The 23664-nt window shown below is 43.1% G+C and overlaps 1 protein-coding gene across 1 annotated transcript in view; it reads left to right on the forward strand.

The window, feature by feature from the left end:
• The first annotated feature begins 11062 nt into the window (after nt 1-11062).
• The window catches only part of LOC122613767, a 33124-nt gene continuing 20522 nt past the window's right edge, over nt 11063-23664 (forward strand). The window contains exon 1 of the mRNA XM_043788138.1: nt 11063-11868. Within this exon, the coding sequence (XP_043644073.1) occupies nt 11754-11868 (115 nt within the window). The 5' untranslated portion in view covers nt 11063-11753. The remainder of the gene's footprint in view (nt 11869-23664) is intronic.

The following is a 23664-nucleotide window of genomic DNA, read 5'->3' on the forward strand; positions in this document are numbered from 1 at the left end:
GTTTATAACTTCGATTACTTTCAATCTGTTGACTCTGCAGAAGTGCTGCGCCTTTTATACTTCAGCATCCCAGTTAAGAGTGCCATCAGGGTACAAAATTAGCCGCTAATTGGCAATGCAGTGTGATTAGATAAATTCCAGCAAGAAGACATGAGCAATTTTCATTTAGTTGGCTCTTCTCAGGGCTAAGACTCATATCCAAAGGGGCTAAGATAAATGGTTGGCAGGTTAAATAACACTTCTTCAATCAGGGACCGTGTCGCCTGATAAGCCGACACATCCCCCTGGGGTCTGAATGTCTGTCTGGTCGGGTTGTTATCTCCGTCGCTTATGATATAAGACCTAATTTTACCCTTGCTGAATCATGCCACACGGCTAACTGGTAGCGCTTTCTATTCGAAGAGAGCCAGTGATTTAGGAAATCACCTTAAAGAGCTACTTCAGCTGGGATTCTAATCTACCGATTACATAGCCATAAATCAGCCATACTATAACCATACTATAACAGCGGCAAGGCAGTTCTCGGAATTGATAGAGCCATGGCTGATAAGTAACTTGGTTTGCCTAAGGTCATTGAAAGTAAAAACCCAATTTCCATGAATTCAGTTATCACCTCTTGCCGCTCGTATTTCGATCTAACACTACTGTTGGCAATTGAAAAAAGCTAACAATCAGCAAATGTTTGCCTGACGAATTTACTATCATCTAATTAGCGAGGCAAGCGCACTCAATATGTACTTAGCTTCAACCTTTTTTCTTGCCAAGAGCATTTGGGCAAAAAGTATCTTGGGAATGGGGTTACCACGTATTTATCAAAAACACACACAATGCCCGAGAAAAATGGGGAAAATGGTGAAAATGGCTACACATGTGGGGATACGCATACTTCTTGCGATAGACCAAACAAGATTTATAAGCTGAGACATTGTACCCAGCACCTTGGTGGCAAAGTCGTCGCAACTCGAACGATTTATCAAAAGCATAAAGTGCAGGCAGAGCCAACTTTTGGTGCTACTACACTTGAACATATATGGGGGGATATGGGAAATAATTTTGCTACTATCATAGGATTTATTTCTGAGAACCTAATAATAATGAATGACTGTCTGCGAATCCAGAGTGTTATGTCCGGAAAAAGCAATCAATCTTGAGAGAGGCTCAGGAAAATAACAATATCTACAAATATAAATTGATAAGAGTGTATGAAGTACGTTGTTAAATAATCAGGCGGAAACACCCATAAGTAGATAATTAACTGCATTTCTCTCAGTGTGCTGCCTGCCAGGCGCATCTGCTCCGGCGGAACTTTTCTGGCAGAAAGATTTACCGGGCGACAAGTGCTAATTTGAATGTGGGCAGCCGTTTTATTTGTCCTGACAGGCTTGGTGCCTTGGTAAGCCACAAGTCATGGTTCCCCTAAGTACCCCGGAATCAGATTGGGTTGTCGCTGCCGGTGTCATATCATTTCATTTCAGCCCGATGGTTCCCACTCCCATACCATTTTGGTGGAGTGGAGTGGAGTGACTCTTCCTGCTCCTGGCGGAGATCCATCCATGAAGTGGTAAGTCATGTAATGCGCTTGAAGTGGCTTTACACTGCGGCTCCTGTATCTGTTTCAGCGTGTTCTTCAGCCTCTGTTCGGTTCTCGAGTAGCTGTTAAGCACTTTCATTACACGGCCCCGAAATGAGCAATGATTTATGCGAGTTATGAGAGGGGAAACGGCTCGAGTGTCGCTTTAAATACGAGCGGCAGGTCCTTTCTGTACCACTACCTCCAGCTGCGCGCATTCGCTGTTGAATGTTGACTGTTGGTTGTTGGCTGTTGGCTGGTGTCATTAAAAATGGAATGTGCTGCGTACGGTGCACGACGGAATGGTAAGGATGGATATTGTTGCGCATTGTTTGCGGCCATTCTTGTTAATGCTTCATCCTTTGGCGCTGGCATCTCCTTTGTTTACAGCAGCTCGACTGGCAAATAAATGCGGGGTCTAGACTGTCACGCACAATGGCAGTTTTAATTTCAGGAGTGCATCCGGCAAAAGAGCACAGCAGTTGGTGGTGGAAGGCACTCGAAAAGGATCTTACATTTATTTATATAATTGCAGCGGACTTTAAAGCATTAAACATGCATTTACACATTCATTAAATTGAACACGAAAAGATTATGTTGGCAAACAAAAATAATTACACTCGGTAAACGTGTTCGCAAATTTCCAATGAGTGTAAATACATTTCAGTTTGAATCAAAGAAACGTAAATAAATGTCTTTAGTTGATGTTTAGATATTAATGCAAGGAATTAAACATGTAGAATGCTTACCGTTTAGCCAATTAAATATGCTTTAATGCACACTTTTCGTTTGGCCAATTATTTTGATGAAAACAAGACAAGTAATTCAGTTAAGTTTCAGTTATTACTTCTTCAAAAAATATGGATTATTTAACATGTGAAATTAAAACTTGTTTTTAAGTACACTGAAAACATGGCTGCCTTGCTTACCTTGCTTACCTACATTTTTTACCTATACTTATTAAGTTAATTAAATTCATGTTAATAAGACAAGCTCTGCAAGCATTAATTAGTGGCATGAACATTTACTTAACACATAAAAATCGATCAATTATGTATTCATTTTTTTTGGCCGCACTCATAAATACTTTACATGTTCAAAGAGGGCCCTTTGCGATTTAAGTTGGCCGTTTCTTCCGCAAAGGTAAATGCGTAATAAGTTTTTTATGCAAATTTCCCGGGGAAAACTTTTTCCTGTCAACACTTTATACCATTGTAAATTATTTGCATTCATTTATTTTTAGTTTACACTTTTTTCGTGCGTTATTACTCGTTTTTTTTTTGTGCAGCGCCATCAGAGAACATTAAAAATGTGTAACATGTAGCTCAGTTCTTGTTGTTTGCCGAACACGAACATTTTTTTTGTGTTCTCTAAATGTTAATTCAATGCAACATTTTCGTGTTGCTCCGCATTTGCTGCCATGTTTTTAAATAAATACTAAGAAGAAAATGGGTGGAATGGGAAAAGTCGCCTGCTGCGCCATATGTGTGGCAGCATCGAAATTGGAGGAAAATTGTGAAAGTGGAGAAGGGGGGAAACAGAACTGCGGGAAACTTTTGTGGGGGGCCTTGATTTCTGTGACAATATTTGTGCGGTCTAATGGCAAAATGGCATTTGAATTTTAGTCCAATGCTTATTGAGATTTAATCTGATTGTGAATGTGATTTACATTTTGCAAAGAGGTCGGCGGCGTTGTGCAGCGTAGGAGCAGAAATTTGCATTTCAAAGCGAGAAAAGCGGGAAAGCGGGAAAAGCGAGTCGACGTGGAAGCCGGGCGGAAGTTTTTATGCGAGGACTCATGAAATTTATTAACGCTTTCATTGCACGCCGGGGAATTGTCGGAAAAGAGCGAGACGGCACTCTCGGCGAGCGAGCGAGAGAGAGAGAGAGATGCTGAGCCGTAACATTTCCTTTGTGTGTCGTAGATTTACTGGCTGGTGCCGGGCTTTCCAGTTGATTTTACTGGTGGATATTACGTTTTAGTGCTGCTCTCCGCCTTTGTTACGGTTTAGAAGTGCCTCAAAGTTATCCAAATGCGAATTTTAATCAAGTTAAATGGTGCGCACGGGCCAGTGGGTTGTGCAGGTGGTGCAGGCGGTGCAGGTGGTTCACTTTATTTCAGTTGGTCCAGTTGGATTGTATGGCGCAATGTGCACCACTGCCAGCGGGTTAGTTTAGGATGGCCAGGGGCAATTAAAGTGCATTAACCACATGATGCGTTTTGCACTTAAAACCACTCCACCAGCCACGCCCAGCCACTCCACATAGGTCACTGCATCTGTTGCAGCTGCACTTGCATTCCACCTGCAACAGTTGCATTTGCTGCGCTGGACCCCAGCACACACGCATCCACATCCGTTTCCGGTTCCGGTTCCGGCAGCAGCCAAGCCACGAATCGGAAGCGACTGTTGCCGCTTTTGTTGCCCGTGCACTTAAAAAAACAAGTAGCTAATGGCTCAAAAAACATAACCTACCTAAATACAATGTGAATACCGATTGCGAGAACTTTATAACAACATTTAACTTATTTAGGCACATAGATAATACAAATGGTTTGGTGCTGAGCAGATTTTCGCGCAGTGCAGAGTGAAACAACAGAAAAGTGGCAAGCACCTGACCAACGAACGGCAGCAACATGTGCATCGTAATAAAAACTAATTAGGACTCGCCATCTCACCCAAAACCCCTGGCCATTATTATCCCTGTGCCATCCTCGCTGGCCAGCAAACTGTTGCTGATGTCGCCCGACATCAAAGTTCTATTTTAGTTTGGGTTACGAGTGCCACATATCGTAGCGTAGCATAGCACCCACACTGCAACGCACACATTCCGGACCCGGGGCCTTCGTTTCTGATTGTGACAGGACGAGGAGGAGTCCTTTACCGCAGCCCCAACGCTTTTCACAACGAGGCTGAAGCCTAAATGCTCCCTTCGACTGACACAAAGAATTTAATTTCATTTCGCCAAAGACAAATACAGAGGCAGACGTCAAGTTATTAGCAATATAAACACACATGTGCCAACAGTTTACTTTCCATTCCCTACCCACACAGAGACCTCATTTGAAAGTCCCGAAAAGAGCAAACGAAATCAAACAGCGAAAAATTGTTTATTAAAAGCAAAGAAATTCGCAAGAAATTTGCTTGACGTCACTTAGAATTCGGTTGAATTTTACAATTGACAAGTATAGTAGAGGTGGGTCGGCTAAAAAGTGAGTAATTATATTTTCAGTTTTATGGCGCTGATAAGCGCCAAACGATAGCCAATGTCGGTTGCCATTGGTCAATGGCCGAGTCCATTGTTTCGAGCATCGAGTGGAAATTTTCCGCCTCTTTACAATCCGCAGCCACTTAATCCCGTCCGTATGGTTTCCTTCGGCTTAAGCGGCTATAAACTGTTCCATAAGCTGCCGTTGGACTTTTAATTTAAAACTTTTGCTCTACATACAGTAAGAGAGAAAGAGGTATGTAGGTATATTCCAGCAGATCTGCCGAAAGCTCCGAGAACGTAATGCAATCAGCAAACAAAAGACAAAGAGCGCCAGCGCTTTCGATTTTTGCTGCACTTCCGACTGCGGCTTCTGCCAGGATCTGGACGGGATTTCAACTGGTCTGCGGCAGGACACCGTGAGGACTTTTTAAAAGGAGATCGCCGGAGCGGGAATGAGGAACGGGTGGCTACTTAAGCGGGATTAAGTGGTAAGTTGGTGCAGCTTTCACCTTCAACGGGGGGCCACGGTGGCTGTCGAAATGGAGGGAATTCGTAGTTACCATGCTGAAAGCATATCTGAAAAGGAACTTCAATCAATATCTTAGATAACAGTTGCCGATTGAAATGCTTGTATGTCATATAAAATATATCATTTAACTCCACTTCTTCGTAAAGTTCTAGTTAGTTATATTCCCACTGTAGGCAATCTCCACAATTTTCACATTATGCCAATCAACATGAACGTAAGGCAATTATTAATTGTGAAATATCAATCAGCAGAATGATAAATGAGCCCTAACTCTGCGTCTTAGCCGGGCAGCAGCCCTTTCATTGGCCATATTTTCTGGATGCCATATCTGGCTGCCATTTTGCGGCCATTGTTGTGGCAAGATGGCGAGGAGTGGGTGCACATGGCAGGAGAATTGTGGCTACAATGAAACGAACAGCCACTTGGCAGATGGATTGGCTTAAGACTGCATTCACTTGCAGACTTAAATGAATCTATTTCATGAGTACCGGATAATGGGATAAAAATTAACTCTCAATTTACTTAAAATGCAGACATGGCAGGCAGGCAAATTAGTTGGCCCCACCTTTGTTTGCCCATTGAGAAGACCCCCAGCTGGTGGAGCATAATTGGATGAAGTTTATTGGCATGTGTCGAAATCTTTTCCCACAGCAATCGTGCCAGCATCGAGTGCATTGTTTTTCAGTTCGGTTATATGGACTGGCCAGCAAACTAAGCTAGTTGCTCCTGTCCCATTGTCCAACTGGCCATAATGAAATGATTTAAGCGGATATAAACTGCACTGTAAGCTGGCTTTGGACTTGTTCGTTTGAGAGAGCGCTCGAAAAAGAGTGCACCGAACGCAAGGAAAGACAAAGGACTCTTGCAGCCTGGTTAAGCGCAGATTAAGTCGTAAATTGCAGCGCTTCGGACATGCAAAGGTGTCATTGTCATCATATATATGCATGGAAGTATATCCCCTCCCATTCCGGCAGCCTTGGGCATAATTAACAAGATATGGCCCGAAACAAAGCCGTTTCGCGCTTCTTTGTCAGCCGGAAAAATCCGTTGGAGGAGGGAGGAGGGACGGGCACTGACACATGCCTTTTCTGTGACAGGTTTTTAAATTAAATCACCGCATTATGGCGGATAATTGGCCGCTAGGCAGCTCGTTTCGGCCTGCTCCATCAGTGCAAAAATAATTAAGAACTTTTGGGGGAAGTGGAAGCCATCAGCATGAGCATCGCATCAGCATTTCAGAAAAAGCAATCAGTGTCGGAGGACATTCAGAAAGTCCATTGTTGCAACATCTGAAGGTGACTGAAAGCACTTGAGGGCACTTTAATTGGCGGCCCAAAGGGCTTAAAAGCCCATCACTATCTGGTGGACCAACTTTTACCAGTAATTTCCAATGAAAACCCCATTTTAGCCAGTGGTTTTCGCCTTCCTGGGCCAGAGTTTGCCTTCACTGGTTTATTGGACTTTAATCTTTTGCGTACTGATTCGGCAACTTATTACTTAAGTTCCCGCTAAATATTTCAATAAACTTTCTCCAAAGTTCGCCGCCAAAAATTCCTGGGGAAATCGATGATGCCAACTGGTGGATAATCTAATCTAACGGGTGTGGGGTGGTTTTGGTGGGTGGGGATACCAACGGCCGAGCGAATCGACAAAAATTACAATAAAAATCAATTTCCATATTCAATTTGGTTAAGTGGCGCTCGCTGCCAATGGGAATGTTGCCGGAAAAATGTTTGAAAAATGAAAATGAGCGGCTGTAAAACTATTGGCAGTTCGCCGACGTCAGCAGTTTGGTTTAACTGGTAGTCATAGGTCCTTTGCTGTGTCCTGCAATTCCTTTTGATTCCGATATTGCGGCTCATTTGGGCGCTTAGCACGCTGCCATGGGAAAGTCGCTGCGATGGAAAAGAAAAGTCCAAACGACATTGTGTGACACATTTCCATTTTGGGGAATTTCTTCATTTCTGCTTTGTTGCGTCGCCTTTTATTTACTGCGAACAACGGACAGCGAACAATGCACCCTGCTTGTTGGTTGTTCGTTGTTCGTTGTTGGAAAATGGCGGTGAAAGCGATGGAAATTGTGAGCTATGTTTGCCGGAATAATGCCAACCGAGGTCGGGGTAAAAGGTAGAAGGTAGTTGGTAGATGGCAAAAAAAAAATACCAGCACGTTAAATTGAATTTAACGTGAAATGCAGTGAAATGAAATGAAATTTTCGCTGTCGCACTGTCTAACAAGTGGGGAAAGCAAAACAAAGCGGCTAGAAAATTGAAAATAAGCGAGCAGAATTGCAGGAAAATGGCCGATAAGAATGAAAGGAAGGAAGCTGTTGGATTATCAAACATAATACGAATAGAAACTATAGAGAGCTGGCACTGTTGTATCCAGCCGAAAGCAAAAAGCAAATACTTCAAACGAAACGAAACGAAACGAAACGAATCGAATCGAAACGGAGGCAAACGAAAGCGAATCGAATATTTATTGCCTTTATTAGCGAGTCGATTGAAAAATTTACTGCGCTCAAATTCTATCTGGAACGCTTCGCTTAACTCACTGCCAGCTGCCGGTTTTCTTTTTTTTTCCGTGGGTTTTCCGTGGGTTTTCCTGGAGGTGTAGCGCTTTCCCGGCCTCTTCCCGGCCATTGTGTGCTGGCACAGCGAGCAATTCATCTCCGCGCGCCAAAAGTTTTCCATTTTCAGCTACCTGACGCTGAAGCTGATGCTTCATCACAAGGTGGCAGCATTTTTGGAATTTTGCTGGCTGCTGCTGCTGCTGCAGCTTGTTTTTCACTTCCACTGCCATTTGGTAAGAGATGTTTTTCCTTGTTAACTGCCCCACTTTCCCCACCCTCTCTAACGCCCACCAAGCTCTATCTATTGGTCCTGCCCATTTGTTTTCAATTTGGCTCAGCATCCAAGTTGTTGTTTCCCGACATCATTCAGTCGAACTGCTGCAAGTTCACTCCTATCCCCACTACCAGCAAATTGCTGCCCCACGCGGTATGCAAATAATTGCCTGTTTACATTTGGGCAGCAAGGACATCAAACGTTCAAGTTCAGATTGAGAGAAGGAGCCATTTTAATAATTTAATAGTTTTAAGTGATGTCGTTATTTTTAATAATATGCTTTGAATAACTGCTATTAAAAACAATATTAACTATAATTCAATAATGGCTCTGTGGCATAAGGATACTTTCTATATATGAAATTTCATTTAAATTAAAATTTAAATTAAAAGAAATCCGTGCATTAAATGAAATTATTAACCACTTTCAAAGCTTATGTAAATATAAATGTATTTAAATATGTTTTTATTTAATGACACACGCATTAATGGTTCTGAAAATATGGTTATTGCATGGCTTAAGCGTATTAAAAAATCACTGTAAAATATGCTTCTCTTTTTTTATATAATTCCCTGCTTTGTAGGTTATCAGCAGCCACTCAGGGTCCTTGAAAACCCTGGCTGTCTGGCTGCCCCCACTTGAGCTTAAACTTCTCGCATTACTGTGCCATAAAGGACACTCGTGGTGGCATCTTCTCTTTGCAGCTCCCATCTCCAACTCCAACTCCATCTGCATCTGTCTGCGTGTTTCCGGCGCGTGTGTGTGTGTGTGTGTGTTTGCCTTTGTCTATGGCAGCTTACCTAATTACATTCCGGAAATAAAACGTTGACTGATTGTGCCAATAAATGAAAATAATGACGCACCATTGACTGCAAACTGGAAGCGACAAACGGGCAAACGGGCAAACTGTGGACGAACTTTTTCCCTGAGTTTGCCAAGAGACCGCCGAACGAAAAAAGCATACGAGGATGGCAACTTCTTGCCCGTCTGGGCTGCTTTCACTGCCGACTTTCTTCTGCCTTTCACCGCAGCCTTTTTTGCCGTTTGCCGGGTTCCTGACGAGTTTATTTGCTTGAGCAGCGTTAACTGATTGTCTGTGATTTTCTTGTTTTTAGATAATGAAAGCTGCAGCAATCTGCGGCTGCGGGTACATAAAATAAAATAAAAGCAAGGCAAGTGTAACTTTTTATGTGCCCAGGCAACAGAAATCGCCGGCCATTTATACGGATACTGGGATGCTGGGATACAGGGATACAGGGATACAGGGTTACTGGGCGGGAAGTGAGATTGAGTGGGTCAGTGAGCCAGATATCGAGAGGAGCGAAAGGGCCGGGGAATTAACATACACGACTAGATGTTTGAGGGTCCGGTTTTCATTGCCTGATATATGGTTATGATTTTCCAGTGGCAATTTGGCCAGAAGCGGCGACCATTTGTCTTCTAGCGTATAAAATTTGAAGTAGTAGCAGAGAGTAAAGTGCATAAAATGAATTATTTGGCATTCGTTTGATTTTAATTATTTAAAAGCTGGAAAAGTGTTATTTGTGTAAAGAATTTTATGCATGAAAATAATTTTAAATTTTTATGTTACCTTTAAATTGTTTTGACGCTCGCGCTTTAGCTCAGCAATTCACCGTTTTCCTTGTTAGCCAAAGAATTCAAGCGGAATGTGGCATTGCAGCTGTGTAGATTGCGAACTCGACGCGAAAATGCTTTCAGAGCCTGACAAGGTCTAAAGCGTGTTAGCCATTTATTAGTGCGGATTTTACTGGCTAGCCCCAAAGTATGCAATCGGCTGCTGCGAGCCCAAACGTGGCCAAAAAACCATGAACTGGCTGAAATGGAAAGTTAAGTTCGCCCAGCTGAGGGCCAGCAACTTGGGCCCAACTAATTTCAGCACAATAACCCAAATTGAAGCGGTTTGCTGGCGCTTTGTTTGCCCCCGAATGGTGCCGAGACGCGTGACGAAGGCGCTTTCGTCACTCGGCGAAATGGCTGCACAAAGCGAGAGAGAGAGTGGAGAAAGCAGGAAACTGAGCAAAGAGAGTCCAACTATGCGCACAGGCCGCAGGGAGGAGAAAGTGAGAGGAGAGAGCGGAGACCGGAAGCAGTGAGTGTGCTAGAAATGTTTGCTATAAAAATCGTACCAGCTGTTCACAAAAGGATTGACAAACCAGAAAGCTGTTTGAAAACAAATTAAAATGTTTGTATATACACTACAAAAATATCTATTTTATTTGACATCGAAAATTGCAATTAATTATTAAACGGTATAGGTAATGTTGTTCAGTTGAGACTTAGTTGAATTAAGGAGATTAAAAGTTGAAATGCATAAGTCCTGAATTAAAAGGTCCGTTTAAAAGGTTATTAAAAAGTGTGATAAATATTTATTTTTCGGTTAGTTAATGATATGTAAAACAAGATTAAATTTTAGTATATAAGTTCGGTACTGCTTTCCTTAAAGGTAATAAAATTATATGTTAGCTGCATATGCTGTAAAGTAATATTTAAGTATTAACAGAAAGTGTAATTAATAATAAATCAAAGAAACTTAATAATCACTTTCCCCAAACTGCATAGTTGATAGAATTTGGCAGGACAGGGTTTCGGTTTCAAAGGACCAATTAAGCAAACATTTCACGCGAACGCCAGATGCTATAAAACTTGAGTGTTTTCCCAAAGGAAAACTAGAGAGAGGCACTTCCAGAGAGAAATTGAGAGAGAGAGCCAAACACACGAAGTTCGTGCAGACTTTTCCGCTGCTTTTCCGCTGCTTCTGCCGCTGCTGCCGCTGCTGGTGATGGTGTTGCTGCTGGTGTTGCCTGCTTTTCCTTGGGTCCTCGTGTCAGTCGCGTGCGAAAGCGTAAAGTAAACAGACAGGCGGCTAAAACGGCAGAAGGAAAAGCAGTGAAGCAGTGAAGCGCTGGAAAAGCAGGAAAAGCAGGAAAAAGCAGCAGCCAAGCAGCAACACCAGTGGCTGGCAGGCGAATTCCCACGCTGCTGCTCAGTCAGTCAGTTGAACTTTGACCACTGCGGTAAACGGGTTCGGTGCGGTGTAGTGCAGTTTTTGGTGCGGTCTACGCGGCGTATGCGCAACGTCCGTGCAACGTGAGCGTTTTTTTTGCGGAACAATAAATGATGAATTCCAAATGTGCTGGCATATGGCAGCCACGTGCCCCCAGCTAAAATGTGACTAAAGGATTACAAGCGAGCAAGTCGGACAAAAAGCGAAACAAAAAATGAAACAATGCAAAAAAGCGCCTAATTAAAATATGGAAAGTTAATTGCAAATTGCGCTTAGCAATGTGGTCACATCATATGGGCATAAATCAACGCAGAAAGTGCATTTAATCAGGCTTAACATAACTAAAGAAAACATCAAATAACCCAATATTTGTGTGAGCTTAAAAAATAAATATAAACAACAACAATTAGAGCAGTAGAAAAACGTTTTAATCAATGCAATGCCATCCAATTGAAATGCAAGTGCAGTGACAAATGAAATCAAATTAAAGCGCTGACAAATTGAATCACAAATGCAAAACAATTGACAGCAGCAACAACAACAAGACAGAAGTGCTACATACACAGCAACAAAATGCCGGCATCAAGTGGATTATATCGCATCAAACACGGCCGTGTCCTTGACAGGCTGCAAAAACCAGCGGCACTCATTTTTATCATAGCCTACATTGCGGCATGCGGCATTTGCGGTAAATATCACACACACACACACACACACATAGATAGACAGACATCATGACTTTTCACTAAAACTAAAAATCAAATGCAATGCGCACATAAAAACGCGGCGTAAAAATTACACAAAAATAATGACGCATTTAATTTTGCTTTATTTATTTATGCAGCGATTTTTCAATTTTGCATTTCGCATGCCGCTTATTTTCATACTGTTCACCGAACACGATTTAATTCAATTAGCGTCGCTGTAATGCATGAGATATTGTCAAAAGCCGCGTTTCGCGAAATATCAAATTAAATGTGGCAAATATCACGGATGCGCGCCACAACAAAGGCAAGAATAGCCAAAGAGCCAAGTCGAGAAATCGTTAATTTGTTACATTTCATTGCCGCCGCTGTCGAGTGCAGTGACAGGTCAGGCGATGAGCGCGGAAATCACCTGTGCATCACCTGTCAATGGCTGACACCGCAACAACGGCAATCAGGGATTCCCCTGCGCCAAACGGCAGCAGCAACAACAGCAGCAGCAGCAACAGGAACACTTGTCTACTACTGAGGGCACTGAAAGCTGCCCCTTGCCACCATCCTCCCTCTCTTTCGCGCTCTGCAGCTCTGTCTCTTTCGCTCTCTCTCTGTCTGACTGGCTGGCTGACTAGCAATTTGTCAAGCAATCAACAAAGCCAGAAATGGCCCGGCTATAAGACAGAGAGAAAGCGGCTGAATGCTGGCTTGTCCAATCGGGGAATGCGAATAGACCTATTGAACACGCCAAAAGTGGGATACAAATTGCACTGCGGCAAAAACAAAGCACTTGTTATCATCTTAATCATCTGCAGTTGCGTTTAATCATAATAATAATCCTTTGACAATCCTTCAATTCCCCTGGAAAACATTGAACATTTTAAACAAAATATCAGAATGCGCTTTGTAAAATATTCCCATAATGAGTAACACATATTCAAAATATATACATAGTTGCATGTTATGGTTATAATAATTAATAATACACTTTATATTTAATCTGAAAAACTATTAGTTCTTTATCGGCTAAAATAGTTGGAATGTATGAAAAATTATACCTTATTTAAATACAATTTTAATTGCTAGTGCTGTAAATTAATCCAGAAAGTTAGCTCATTTGTACATAATTCTTTAACATATTTGCCTCCACTTCAAGCAGTATTTCTCGCAGTGATTGCTGCTCGACTCCGAAAGAATACCGATATGTGGAACTAGTACACTGGCTGTGCCACATTTTGTGCGTGCCCCCGCGGGAGGCATGTCGAAGGGGGGAGGGGGAGCGGGAGTCCGTAAAGTCGTCACAATATAACAACAAAAAGGCAAAAAGGTGCCACGTCTTCACACACACTTGCACACGCACACACACACACAGTGGGGCCCCAGGGGCAGCGCACACACACCACAGCAACTGCGAGTGCTACTGGCGACTATCTAGCGCATCCATTGTTGCATGCCACACAGCAGCACACGCCTTTTGGGGCACACACTCCTGTCGCTGCCGCTGTCGTTATCACTGTCAATGCTGTAATGAAAAATGCACAAACACAAAAAACAAACAGAATCCAAAAACTGAAACTGAAAATAGAAATAAACAGAGGCCGAAATAAATATTCAGAATGCACGCCAGCTTAGGGCTACGAATACAAAAAAAAGTTAGACAAGCAATTTCAGCTGCGCCTGCCGCTTTTTATTTGGGGCGCATTAATATTTAGCCAGCCGCATGAACGTGCCTAGATATACATTAGGGCTCATACTCGCATACTTGTATACTCGCATAGTTGTATATAAATCAATATTTATGCCATCGGTGCATGTCTGTGGATCGAGCCATGGGATTTTTGAAGGCCAACGGGGTCGCTGGAAGCTGAAAATGCATTACTAGTCGCTGCACCCAAATCCGCAGCTCAATGGATCCAAATATTTGCATAATGTAACCAAAATATATTTCCCAAAAATTCTCCACTGCACTGCAGGCTCTATGCTAAGCAGGGCGAGCATGTCACTTTGGGGGCCAAAAAAAAAAGAAAATAAATAGGTGGATGTTTTGGATGCAAACATCGGAATAAACATAGAAAAGATCGAACGATGCTAAAAAGCAAACGACCAAAATATGTAAATACACTGTGCAAATATTCACTTATTCTATTATTCACGATGCTTAACAAGCGTTTTGTTTGACAGCCCAGCTGAGGTGGACATCTAAATAAGCAATAGGTGTATTGATCTTAGTTTAATTCCTGGATGCCGAAAAGTGCAAGTATCTAGGATACTTGCCATTTGCATTTCGTATTTGTCTCGTACCATTTGTTCCAGAAACGAAAAATAAAATTGGGACTCGCTCTGCGTAAAGAGACGATTTAATTTCAAAGAACTTTTCCAATATGCTGGCCCGTCTTCCGTCTTCCATTAGAGACAGATCGAATCAAAAGTTTTGCCCTAAGGTTTTCAATTTAATCCGGTTTCGCCAAACTGACGCACACCATTGTGTGGCAGCCACGTGGCTCAAATGGCTGAAAAACAGTCGCACATTGCAGAGTGCAGTGTGCAGTTGCAGTTGCAGCTGTAGTTGCAACGAGTTTTAGCCCGGTTCAGTTCAGTTTAGTTCAGTTCAGCTGGGACAGTTAGTAGAGCATGACAATTTCATGGCCCACACCACTATGCGTGTGTGTGTGTAGGTGTGTAGGTGTATGATGAAGACCAACGCTCGAAATTGTGAAATTGCTGTGAAAGTCGGGCAAAAAGTTAAACCCATTGATGCCCGCCTCGGGATAAGTGGGCCACTTGCGGCTGGGCGGGTTAATTGGGCTAACTATCGCAGGAGCTGCTCCTCCATCCTCCTGCATCCTGCATCCTTCATCCTGGCCGCCTGTTTCGGATTTTTTCTTGGCTGCTCTGGTTAATTGCCACACACCCGATATCAGACCTTTTTTCTGTTTTATTTTTCCCTCTGTTTTGTAACCCAAAACGATGGAGTGAAAGGCCTTTGAAAAGAGTTGAATAGGGCTCCACGCACGGCCAAATTAGTCGAATGAAATTAATAGTTGACTGCCTTCGCACTTGATGTGCATTTTTTAATTGAACTGATTGGGATCTGTTTGTTAACTGCTTCTGTTTGTTAACTCAAAAAGAATAAAGGGTTGCATATATTTTATATATATTCGTAAGATCAATGAGTTAACTGAAGTCTGGCACTTCATTCCTTTGTTCCTGATTGGTAAATACCTGCTAATGCCATATTCAACCCCTTTCCTCGATTTTGTTTGAGTTCCCCAAGAAATTTGATCCAGATCGGTGAGAATAGGATAATCTAGTGACAATGCCAGATGACAAAGCGAAAGTCGTTTGGCACACAAGGATAAGCGATGCATTTGTTAATGACGCGCGATGATTGACGAGCTGCTGAAATGGTGGGTGTTGTGGGTGATGGAAGCATTTGCCAATATGTCTTCATTGCCAGCATCATAATTTTGAGAAAACCAGACGTGGCAAAAAGGTGAAGCCAGCGGAAGGGTGTGGCAAGGGGGGCGTGGCAATCAGACTTTGTGCCGTGTGGCATCCTGTGACTCGGGTCAAGGCCTACACGTGGAAATGTGGCTAAGGAGGCGCGTTGGCAAGCATAATTTAATACGAAACATGCAGGGGCACTCACACACTTACACAGCCACACACACTCACACACCACGTTGAATGCAACGCGTTGCAACGGTAACAGAGCCATAAAGCTCACCTGTTACAAATGCAGCGCCACGTGGGCGTGGCCCCGCCCCATTGCCGATGCCTCTATCCCTACACTGTGCTGCGGTGCGGTGGCCATAATAATCAGCACAAAAACTAATGGTCCCATACACACACATACACCACACTCGCACACACCCATACCACACTCGCACTCACACACAGGCACACAGCCGAAAGTACACACACACGGGCACATGGCTGCACTTTAAGCGCTGAAAGCACGTAAATTCAACATAATTCAAAGGAGGCGCCGCCTTTTGGCAATGGCAAATGCGAAGACATGGCCATGTGTGTCCGCTCACTGAGCCAAAAACGAGGATATCCTAAAGCTGCAATAAAAATCTAATTGGTTTTCTTTAAAGTTCCGGAAAATATTAGTTTAAATTAATGCTAAGCTAAGTTGGAGACACTTTTTAGGAACTAACAGCCATTAACACGGCACAAAATGAACAGAGGAATATTAGGCACATGAATAAATCATATTTGTAGACATTTTGCGCATATAAAATACCCATTTTAATGGATGCCAATGGGATTATTCTCTCTGTGGCACATGTGGATGTGGAAAAAGTGAAGTGGGCAAGCCAGAATGCAACACTCAGACACTTTTTGGTTGCACTTAGCCGCGCTGCCTGTCACTGATGCTCGCATCCAGGCCCACTTCTGCCATCCTGATTTTCCAATTTGCAACTTTTCACCTCGACCCATTTCTCTCTTTTTCTCGCTTTTCCCCCCGCTTTTCCGTCAACCAGCCAGCAACTTTCTTGCTGCGAGTCATGGCAGGCTATTAAAGACTGGGCAAACTAAAGTTTACCCACAGCCTCCGACAGCGAACCTCTTAAGTCCGCATCGAAAGCGAATGCAAATGGTTTTGTGATTTACCTTTGTCTTGGCCTCCTTTCTGTGCGGATTTTGAACCCATCCGGAGACTGCGACAAATCCGGCCCATCATCGCGTATCGAGAGCGCCTGATTATGATCTAAGAACCCTTTCCCTTTCCTCGCCACGAATTTCGCCTAACGAGCTGATTTTCTTCGCAAAAAAAAACAGGAAAAGTGACCGGTTAACTCGCCGCTTTCGCTTGGCGTAATTACAGCTTTCGCTCGCAGGACATAAAAAATGTTTCGCAGTTGCGTAGGTGGACAAGGGACAAAGTGCACTGAAAAATTTGCTTTGGAGAACCTTGTCCTTATAGATAACTTAAATGCACAGAAATGATTATACAAGTTGCCAGAATCTAATTGTTGAAAAAGCTTGCCCTATAACTTCGATCAGTAATTTGTAACATCTGTTTCCCTTCCACCACCTTTTCTTGCAGTGTAGCGCGGCTCTGGAGGATCGGGAGATGTTGGGCTAACAATTAATTTGGCTCAAGTGCGCGCTTGATTTCGTTTTGTGTTTTATGTCACTCCTGATGCCTTTCGAGCGGGACAGGCCGAGTCCGCTGACACAATTTCATTAGGCAACTTTTCTTCTCCTTTTTTTCTTTTTTTTTGCGCCAACTCAACTCAACTGAACTCGGTTCGGTTCGGTTTGGTTTGGTTTTTATTCAGTTTCACTCTGCTCGCCCCGGCGGTGTTCTGTTTTCTGTTTTTGGTCTGCCGCGTGGCGGATAAAGAGAATTTGCCTAACAACTCGCACACACACTGTCAGAAATTGAAACTTTTCAAAAGCAATTGCTTGAATTTCAAGTGAAAACTTTCCACGCAGTCTCTCTCGTTCAACCGCCTTTCCGTTTCTTCGCTCTTTCGACTGTTTTTTTGCTTCTTGTTGGCCAAGAAAAGTTGTAACTTTTGCCAGAAATATGCAAGCATACATTGAAGGCACACACAGTTGTACAGATAGATGGAAATACATATTTTTCGGGACTGTGTTTCTAAGTAATTGCGCGTCGAGGCAACTAGAGCAAACTGTCTGCTTTTTAAATGCCAACGAGCGCATTGACGCCAAAATCCAAGGCGAAGTGGCGTCGCAACTTCCTAGCCGCCGTTTTAAACCAAATGCGTAAGATGTTGAGAGTACGCCATGCCATTGGAATTATGCTCCCCACCACCCCCTTTTGCCTCATGGTACTTTAAGCAAAATCCGGACACGGATCCCAATCCGTATCCGGGCATATGGGAAAACCTCCGGCTGGCTGGCAAAATTGTTTCAGTGCAGCTCAGTCGCTCAGCTGATTACCAAACAGCCCACTTACTTTGTATGCGGATAATCAGACTTGAAAGTTTCCCGGCTTTCCTTCTTTTTCTGCTTTCCTTTCCATTTTCCTTGCGACTTGGTTGCGCAACTTGCAGAAAGTTGCGAGCTACTTGGCTCTTGTGTATCATTGGACAATTTATATAATTAACCCATATGAATATTTATCCTGCACTGAAAAGAACTTAAAGTCGGGCTGACTAAAAAAAAAGAAAAGCAATACGCATCCCCATCTCCTTGTGGGGCCCGTAATTCTCCGCCGTAATCCTTCGAGCCGGAGCTTAGCAGCGGAGGCGCGAGTCTTAGGCATAAAGCTGGATTATGGCTTTAAGTGTAATTACCATTTACATGGCTTCCATGCCTGCCAGCTGCCAGTTGCCAGTTGCCTGTTCCTCTGCCTGTATTAACATGCTCCTTAGTCCTTTTCCCCAAACTCATCGTCGAGCCAGCGGAAAAGCGTCTAACACCGAACACAGAAACACGAAACACGAAACACCGTGGCAAATGTTATTAAAAACTTAAACATCAACATCAACGGGGCATATAAAAACACCAAATTGGGAGAGGGGTGGTGGGTTGGGGGGTAAGTAAGGTGGGTTTTTAGCCCGGTTTCAGGGTCGTAATTAGAAACTTTTTAGTTGGCACAACGCGCAGAGCACACAAAGTTGGACATGACTTTTGAGGCATTAGCCTAGCGCAGCCATTTTCGCGCCATGATGCGGTAATTAATTTCCCAATCCCCACCACCCCCCATCTTTACCCCCCTGGAAAATGGAGGGGGGTGGGGGCAAATTGCCGGACATTCGGTTGGTTTAGTTGTCAAGGACATCCGCGCGATGGGGTCAGCCAAATAAACGAGGTTCAATTCAAGCGAAATGCTCGCCACTTTAATGGCGAATAAATAAAACCATATTATTTGGGTCATAATAAAGTGGTATTTTCAGCTTTGTTTGTATAACAAAATATATAAAATAATATAAAGCTCATTAATAATTATCTTTTGCAACATTTTGGGAAGAAATATACCAACTGTTAGTACAAATGAATCCACCCTCGAAGATTCGATAGCTTAATTATTTTTTCGCCAACTTCGAATTCAAATTAAACTTTGGCGCGTATATTTGGATTACTTGGCTGCGGGCTGAGGTTGCGGTTGGTCTTTGTGGGTTTTCCATTAAATTATAAATTTATGAGCCGCGCAAAGCGTCCTAAAGCCAAACGACTGAACATACGAAGGAATACCAAGGAATTGGGTTGTTTGTGCCTGTGTGTGTGTGTATTTGTGTTTGTGTGTGTGTGTGTACGACTCCTACTTAATTACCGTGATAATTTACACTTTCGCTGGCATTGCGGCTTTAACCCTTGTTTGCCCAGCTTTAAAGTGGGCGTGCTTCATGTGAATTAAAGTTTAAAGCTCAATAAATTTTGCCACATGAGTTGCGGGAGTAGTGGTGTTTACAGTAGTTATGCGATAACAAGTACAAGCTATTTGTAGTCAAGTTTACATATGCTTAAGAACATTTAACTTTGGCAAGGTTTGGAAAACGATTTAGATTTAATTGTATATATCATTTCGTGGGCAATAATTTGAAGTCTTATGCATTTGCTAACTCACAGTTAACGTTATTTAATTTGAAGTTACTACCAAGCGACTCCCCGCTGTATTTGCATAAATAAGTATGTTTAAGTTTAGCGTTGCGTAACAATTTGGATTACAGCTCAAGTAGTTGACAGTTTTCGTTGGCGGCTTGGCCAAAAGGGAGAGACAAGAGGCTAATTTATGAAAATTGCCGTCGAAATTATTGGCAATGAACATTTGCGAGTGCGTGGGCGTTCAGTGGCTCAGTGGCTCAGTGGTTCAGTGGTTCAGTGGCTGAGTATCTGGGTAATTCGGTGGCTCAGTGACGCAACATTTGAAGCGACTTGCTGCGGGAGATTTCTGATTATGGTCTAGAACGTATTGAGACCGGTTAGCTCCGGCCACGCCTACTCCTCCCCCCGGGGAGAAAGTATGCAAATATTTGTGTGCTCCGGCGAAAGTCGAGGCGAAAGTGCGAGGGCCACAAGTATAATTTATGACTGGGCCGCTTAAATTTCACTCGAGTTGGTGCGTCACCAACAAGCACAACACAACATCCGAATTATGAGCACAGATAACATTTCGCCGGCTGCCAGCTAAGCAAAAATTAAGAAACAACAAGCTGCTGAGCTGGGGAGCTGAAGGTGGGGGTGTATTGACTAGGATGTGGTTGCCATTGTTGCCTTTAATCTTTGGGGCACAATTTGCACGATTCCGCCGCAGAAAGCAGCCAAACTCAGCGAGGGCCGCCGTTGAAGCAGCTCAAGGACAAATGATAACGCTTAACACAGAGCCGCCAGCGACTGCCTAATGATACTGTCACAATCCAGAGGTGGGTGTTGGGTGGTGTTGGATTCCCCCAAAAAGAAGTTCTCCCCAAAGAATAAAGGGAAGGGGGTTTGGCATCGAGGACAAGTACCAGGAGCAGGGCAAGTATGATGATGACAGCAAGACAGCGACTGGGCCAACAAATTCTGTCATTAGATACTGTGTAACCGAGTATCAAAGGAGCTCGCCTGCTAAGAGAGATACTAACAACACCCCCCGAAACCGAAATTCGCAAGAAATTCTAGTTTCGCACACGGCGACTGCGAATCCCCTTTCCATCTGCTCACTTTCTTTGAGTGCCTTGTGATTTCCTGAAGGCAAACTAAACAAGTTGGTTGGCTGATATATCAAAGCATAAAGTAATTATATATCATATAAATTAAAATTCGTATGCATTTAATCCAATGCGAATTTAAATCATGTGAAATTTATGTATAAAATTGAATTGAAGAATTTAAATATAGATGAGTTTGAATAGCTAAACAGCTTCGAAATCATTGCTGCATATTTAAAGCCGCTTTAACTGTTGATGTTTTTTAAATTGAACACAAATTGCAGGCCAAAGTCTGTGTACCCATTGTGCGAGGGCATGGAAAGCCCGCTCATTTGCCCTGCTTTGCATTTGCCGAGTTGACTCTGCTTTAACAATGGGCTCGGAGTCAGATTTTGCTCCTACATGCCGCATAGATTGAATATTTCCTGCTGCTGCCGCAGATTTGCCGGCATGCCAAAAGGCGGAATCAGGAGCAGAGGCAACAGCAGAAGGGGCAGAAGGGGCAGCAGCAGAAGGGGCAGAAGGGGCAGCAGCATGTGGAAATGTTTTGCCGTTCATAAATTTATGCCACGCGGCCAAGTCAGAAATAGCAGTGGCAGCAACAAAAAATGTTTTCTCTTGTTGAAATGTTGTCGTACATGGCCGCCGGGTGAGATGGCGATGGGTGGAAATGGAATGGAGATGCGGCGGCTCTGCCACGCAAATAGAATTTCAAAGAAGTAAATCTTGAAATGAAATTAATTTTCTCAATTTTCCAAGCTGCAGCCTCACTTTCCTCGCAGTCCGGACATTTGCATAGAAGCCGTTTGGGGGCGTGGCCGTAAACAGGAAAGTGGAAAAGTTTGCGACCCAAGTGGGTTAAAACCCTCGGCGATCCGCAGCTGTTGTCCTTGGCCTACAGAAGTGTCTACACTTTGTGGCGCATAGTTGCCCCGTTTTTCCCCCTAAACGTCTCATTATAATTAGCCCACATCGATTGATTGATTTATATGAAGTTGAAAATCAATAAATGTGCATGCATGATGATTTATAGGCTATTAAACAGACCAAAGATTTATGAGTTGAGCTCCATAAATCCCCACTATCAATTGATTTGTTAATTAAGCCATCCAAAGTGCATTCAAACAGGGGCTGCCTGCGATCATGAAGAGCCACACAAAACTTGCTCAGGTGCACGTAGCATGTGGCAGCAAAACAAATTAAATAAGTCGCCATCGAGTTTGTTGAAAGCAGCCAACAATGGCCACTGGTCGAGAAACTTTTCCCTTTTTCCCTCGCAGCAAAATGAAATGTTTTCCTCATGCGATTGTGCTGTTGCCGCATTCTGAACAATTGGCAATAGTTTGCAACTTACCCAGGAGCAGAAAGGGCAGCAGTAATCTGCTATATTGGTTTTACAAATATATATAAATAATTCAGTCAAGTTCTACTTATTTTCAACTACTTTTTATGATATTTACAGCTATTTATTTTTGAGCTGAGATTTATTTGCACATTTAAATGATTTCAAGTGTAAAAATGTTACATACCAGTTGCATGCTAAAAAATTTGTATTAAATACTTACTGAAATATAATCCCAAGTGCAGCTATCGTGAATCGAAATCCCAAGAAGGAAGTTTCCCCCAACATTTCATGTGCGCAACCAATGAAAGTTTCGTCTTAAGCTGAAATGATTGCTGCAGCAACTTCCGCACTCAACTGCAATTAGTTCATGTGGCACGAACCGCTCGAATGTTGAATTCGAATTTCAACTATGAGCCGCACTCCTAGGGCACCTGTCAGTCGACGGGTTGCCAGTCGACAGGTTTTAATGGTCGGAAATCATGCACAGTGCGCACTGCAAGTCGCCTGCTGCTGAATTAAAGTCAATTTGTTTAAATAATAGCTGAAAAGTACATTTAAACAGTGCCGTACAACCATAAGCACAAGCACAACAAGCTGCACAAGTCAAAACTTTGAGCTTGAGCTCGGTAAACTGGCATTACGTATACGCAGTGTGTGTGTAAAGTTTTTGGCCATTGCAGCTGTTGTTTGAGTAATTCAAGTGCACACACCGACAGGTTTTAAGTTGCTAAGAGACGTTTTCTGGTTGCTGGCAAGATGTATCAGTGCATTATTTCAGAACTTCACATCCCTGTGGCTTTGCATATTCTCGGCACAGATTAGATTTCCATTAGCAGTAACAATTTAATCGAGCGTGTTTTATGCAATAAGCAAACATACGGAATACATTTGCCTTCCATTGAGTGCACCAGAGATGCCTCAACATTTACTGAACTTTGATTTAGTTTGCTCACTGGCACAATGTAGACCTCAACAATTATGGTCGGCGGAAATCGGAAATCGATGGATGGATCACATAGCACATAGCACTTTGAAAGCTTTTCATAGAGGTGATGTTGTCGAACCGCAGGATTCAATTTGTGGCAGAGAGCACGTTTAATTGCCACAAAGTGCGCCTGCTGACCGAAATCAGAGAGGGGGCAGTTCACCTGATGGCATTATGGCCACAAACAAATCAAGCAAATATTTTAAATTCGATATGTATCCTTTATGTCCTTTTGCGGACACATATTTCCCGCGCGGTCGGCGTCCTAAGCCCGTTTTCTATTTGGGCTTAGTGAGAAATGTCAGCGGCATCAAATGGATAAGGGACAACTGTGACAGCACACAGAAAAAACATTCGCAGGAGGCGAAAAATGTAAAGGAGCCACATAAAAGGCAGCGCCCAGATTTGCCCAATCTCGGCAAAGTCAACGCCAGTGTCAACGCGGCGGATGGGTGATGTGGCAGTGGGCAGGGGGGAAGGGGGGCCAAAAAGGACCACCAGGATACACGCTTGTGCAGCTTTTCACAGCGGACATTTGCCAAGAATCGATCAATGGCATTCGCTTAGCCGCCTGGGCGCAAATAAATTGAACTTAAATAGACGACGTCAAGGGCATTAGATGTGACGTCGCTGTCACGTTAAGTGCCGAAGGTGGCAGGATCTTACCGAAAAAGCGGATACGTGGCAGCAGCACAGCACTGGCGCAAAAACTTGTACCAATTTCATTTCAAATACATTAAAAAAAATGTTATTAAAATATAAGCTTAGCTGTATACGCACTCTATTGTCGTTTGGTATAGTTTATAGTTTAATATAATATTTGTTTTAGCACTTTCTAGAC

This window comes from Drosophila teissieri, chromosome 2R (genome assembly GCF_016746235.2).
Source record: "Drosophila teissieri strain GT53w chromosome 2R, Prin_Dtei_1.1, whole genome shotgun sequence".
NCBI lineage: Eukaryota > Metazoa > Arthropoda > Insecta > Diptera > Drosophilidae > Drosophila > Drosophila teissieri.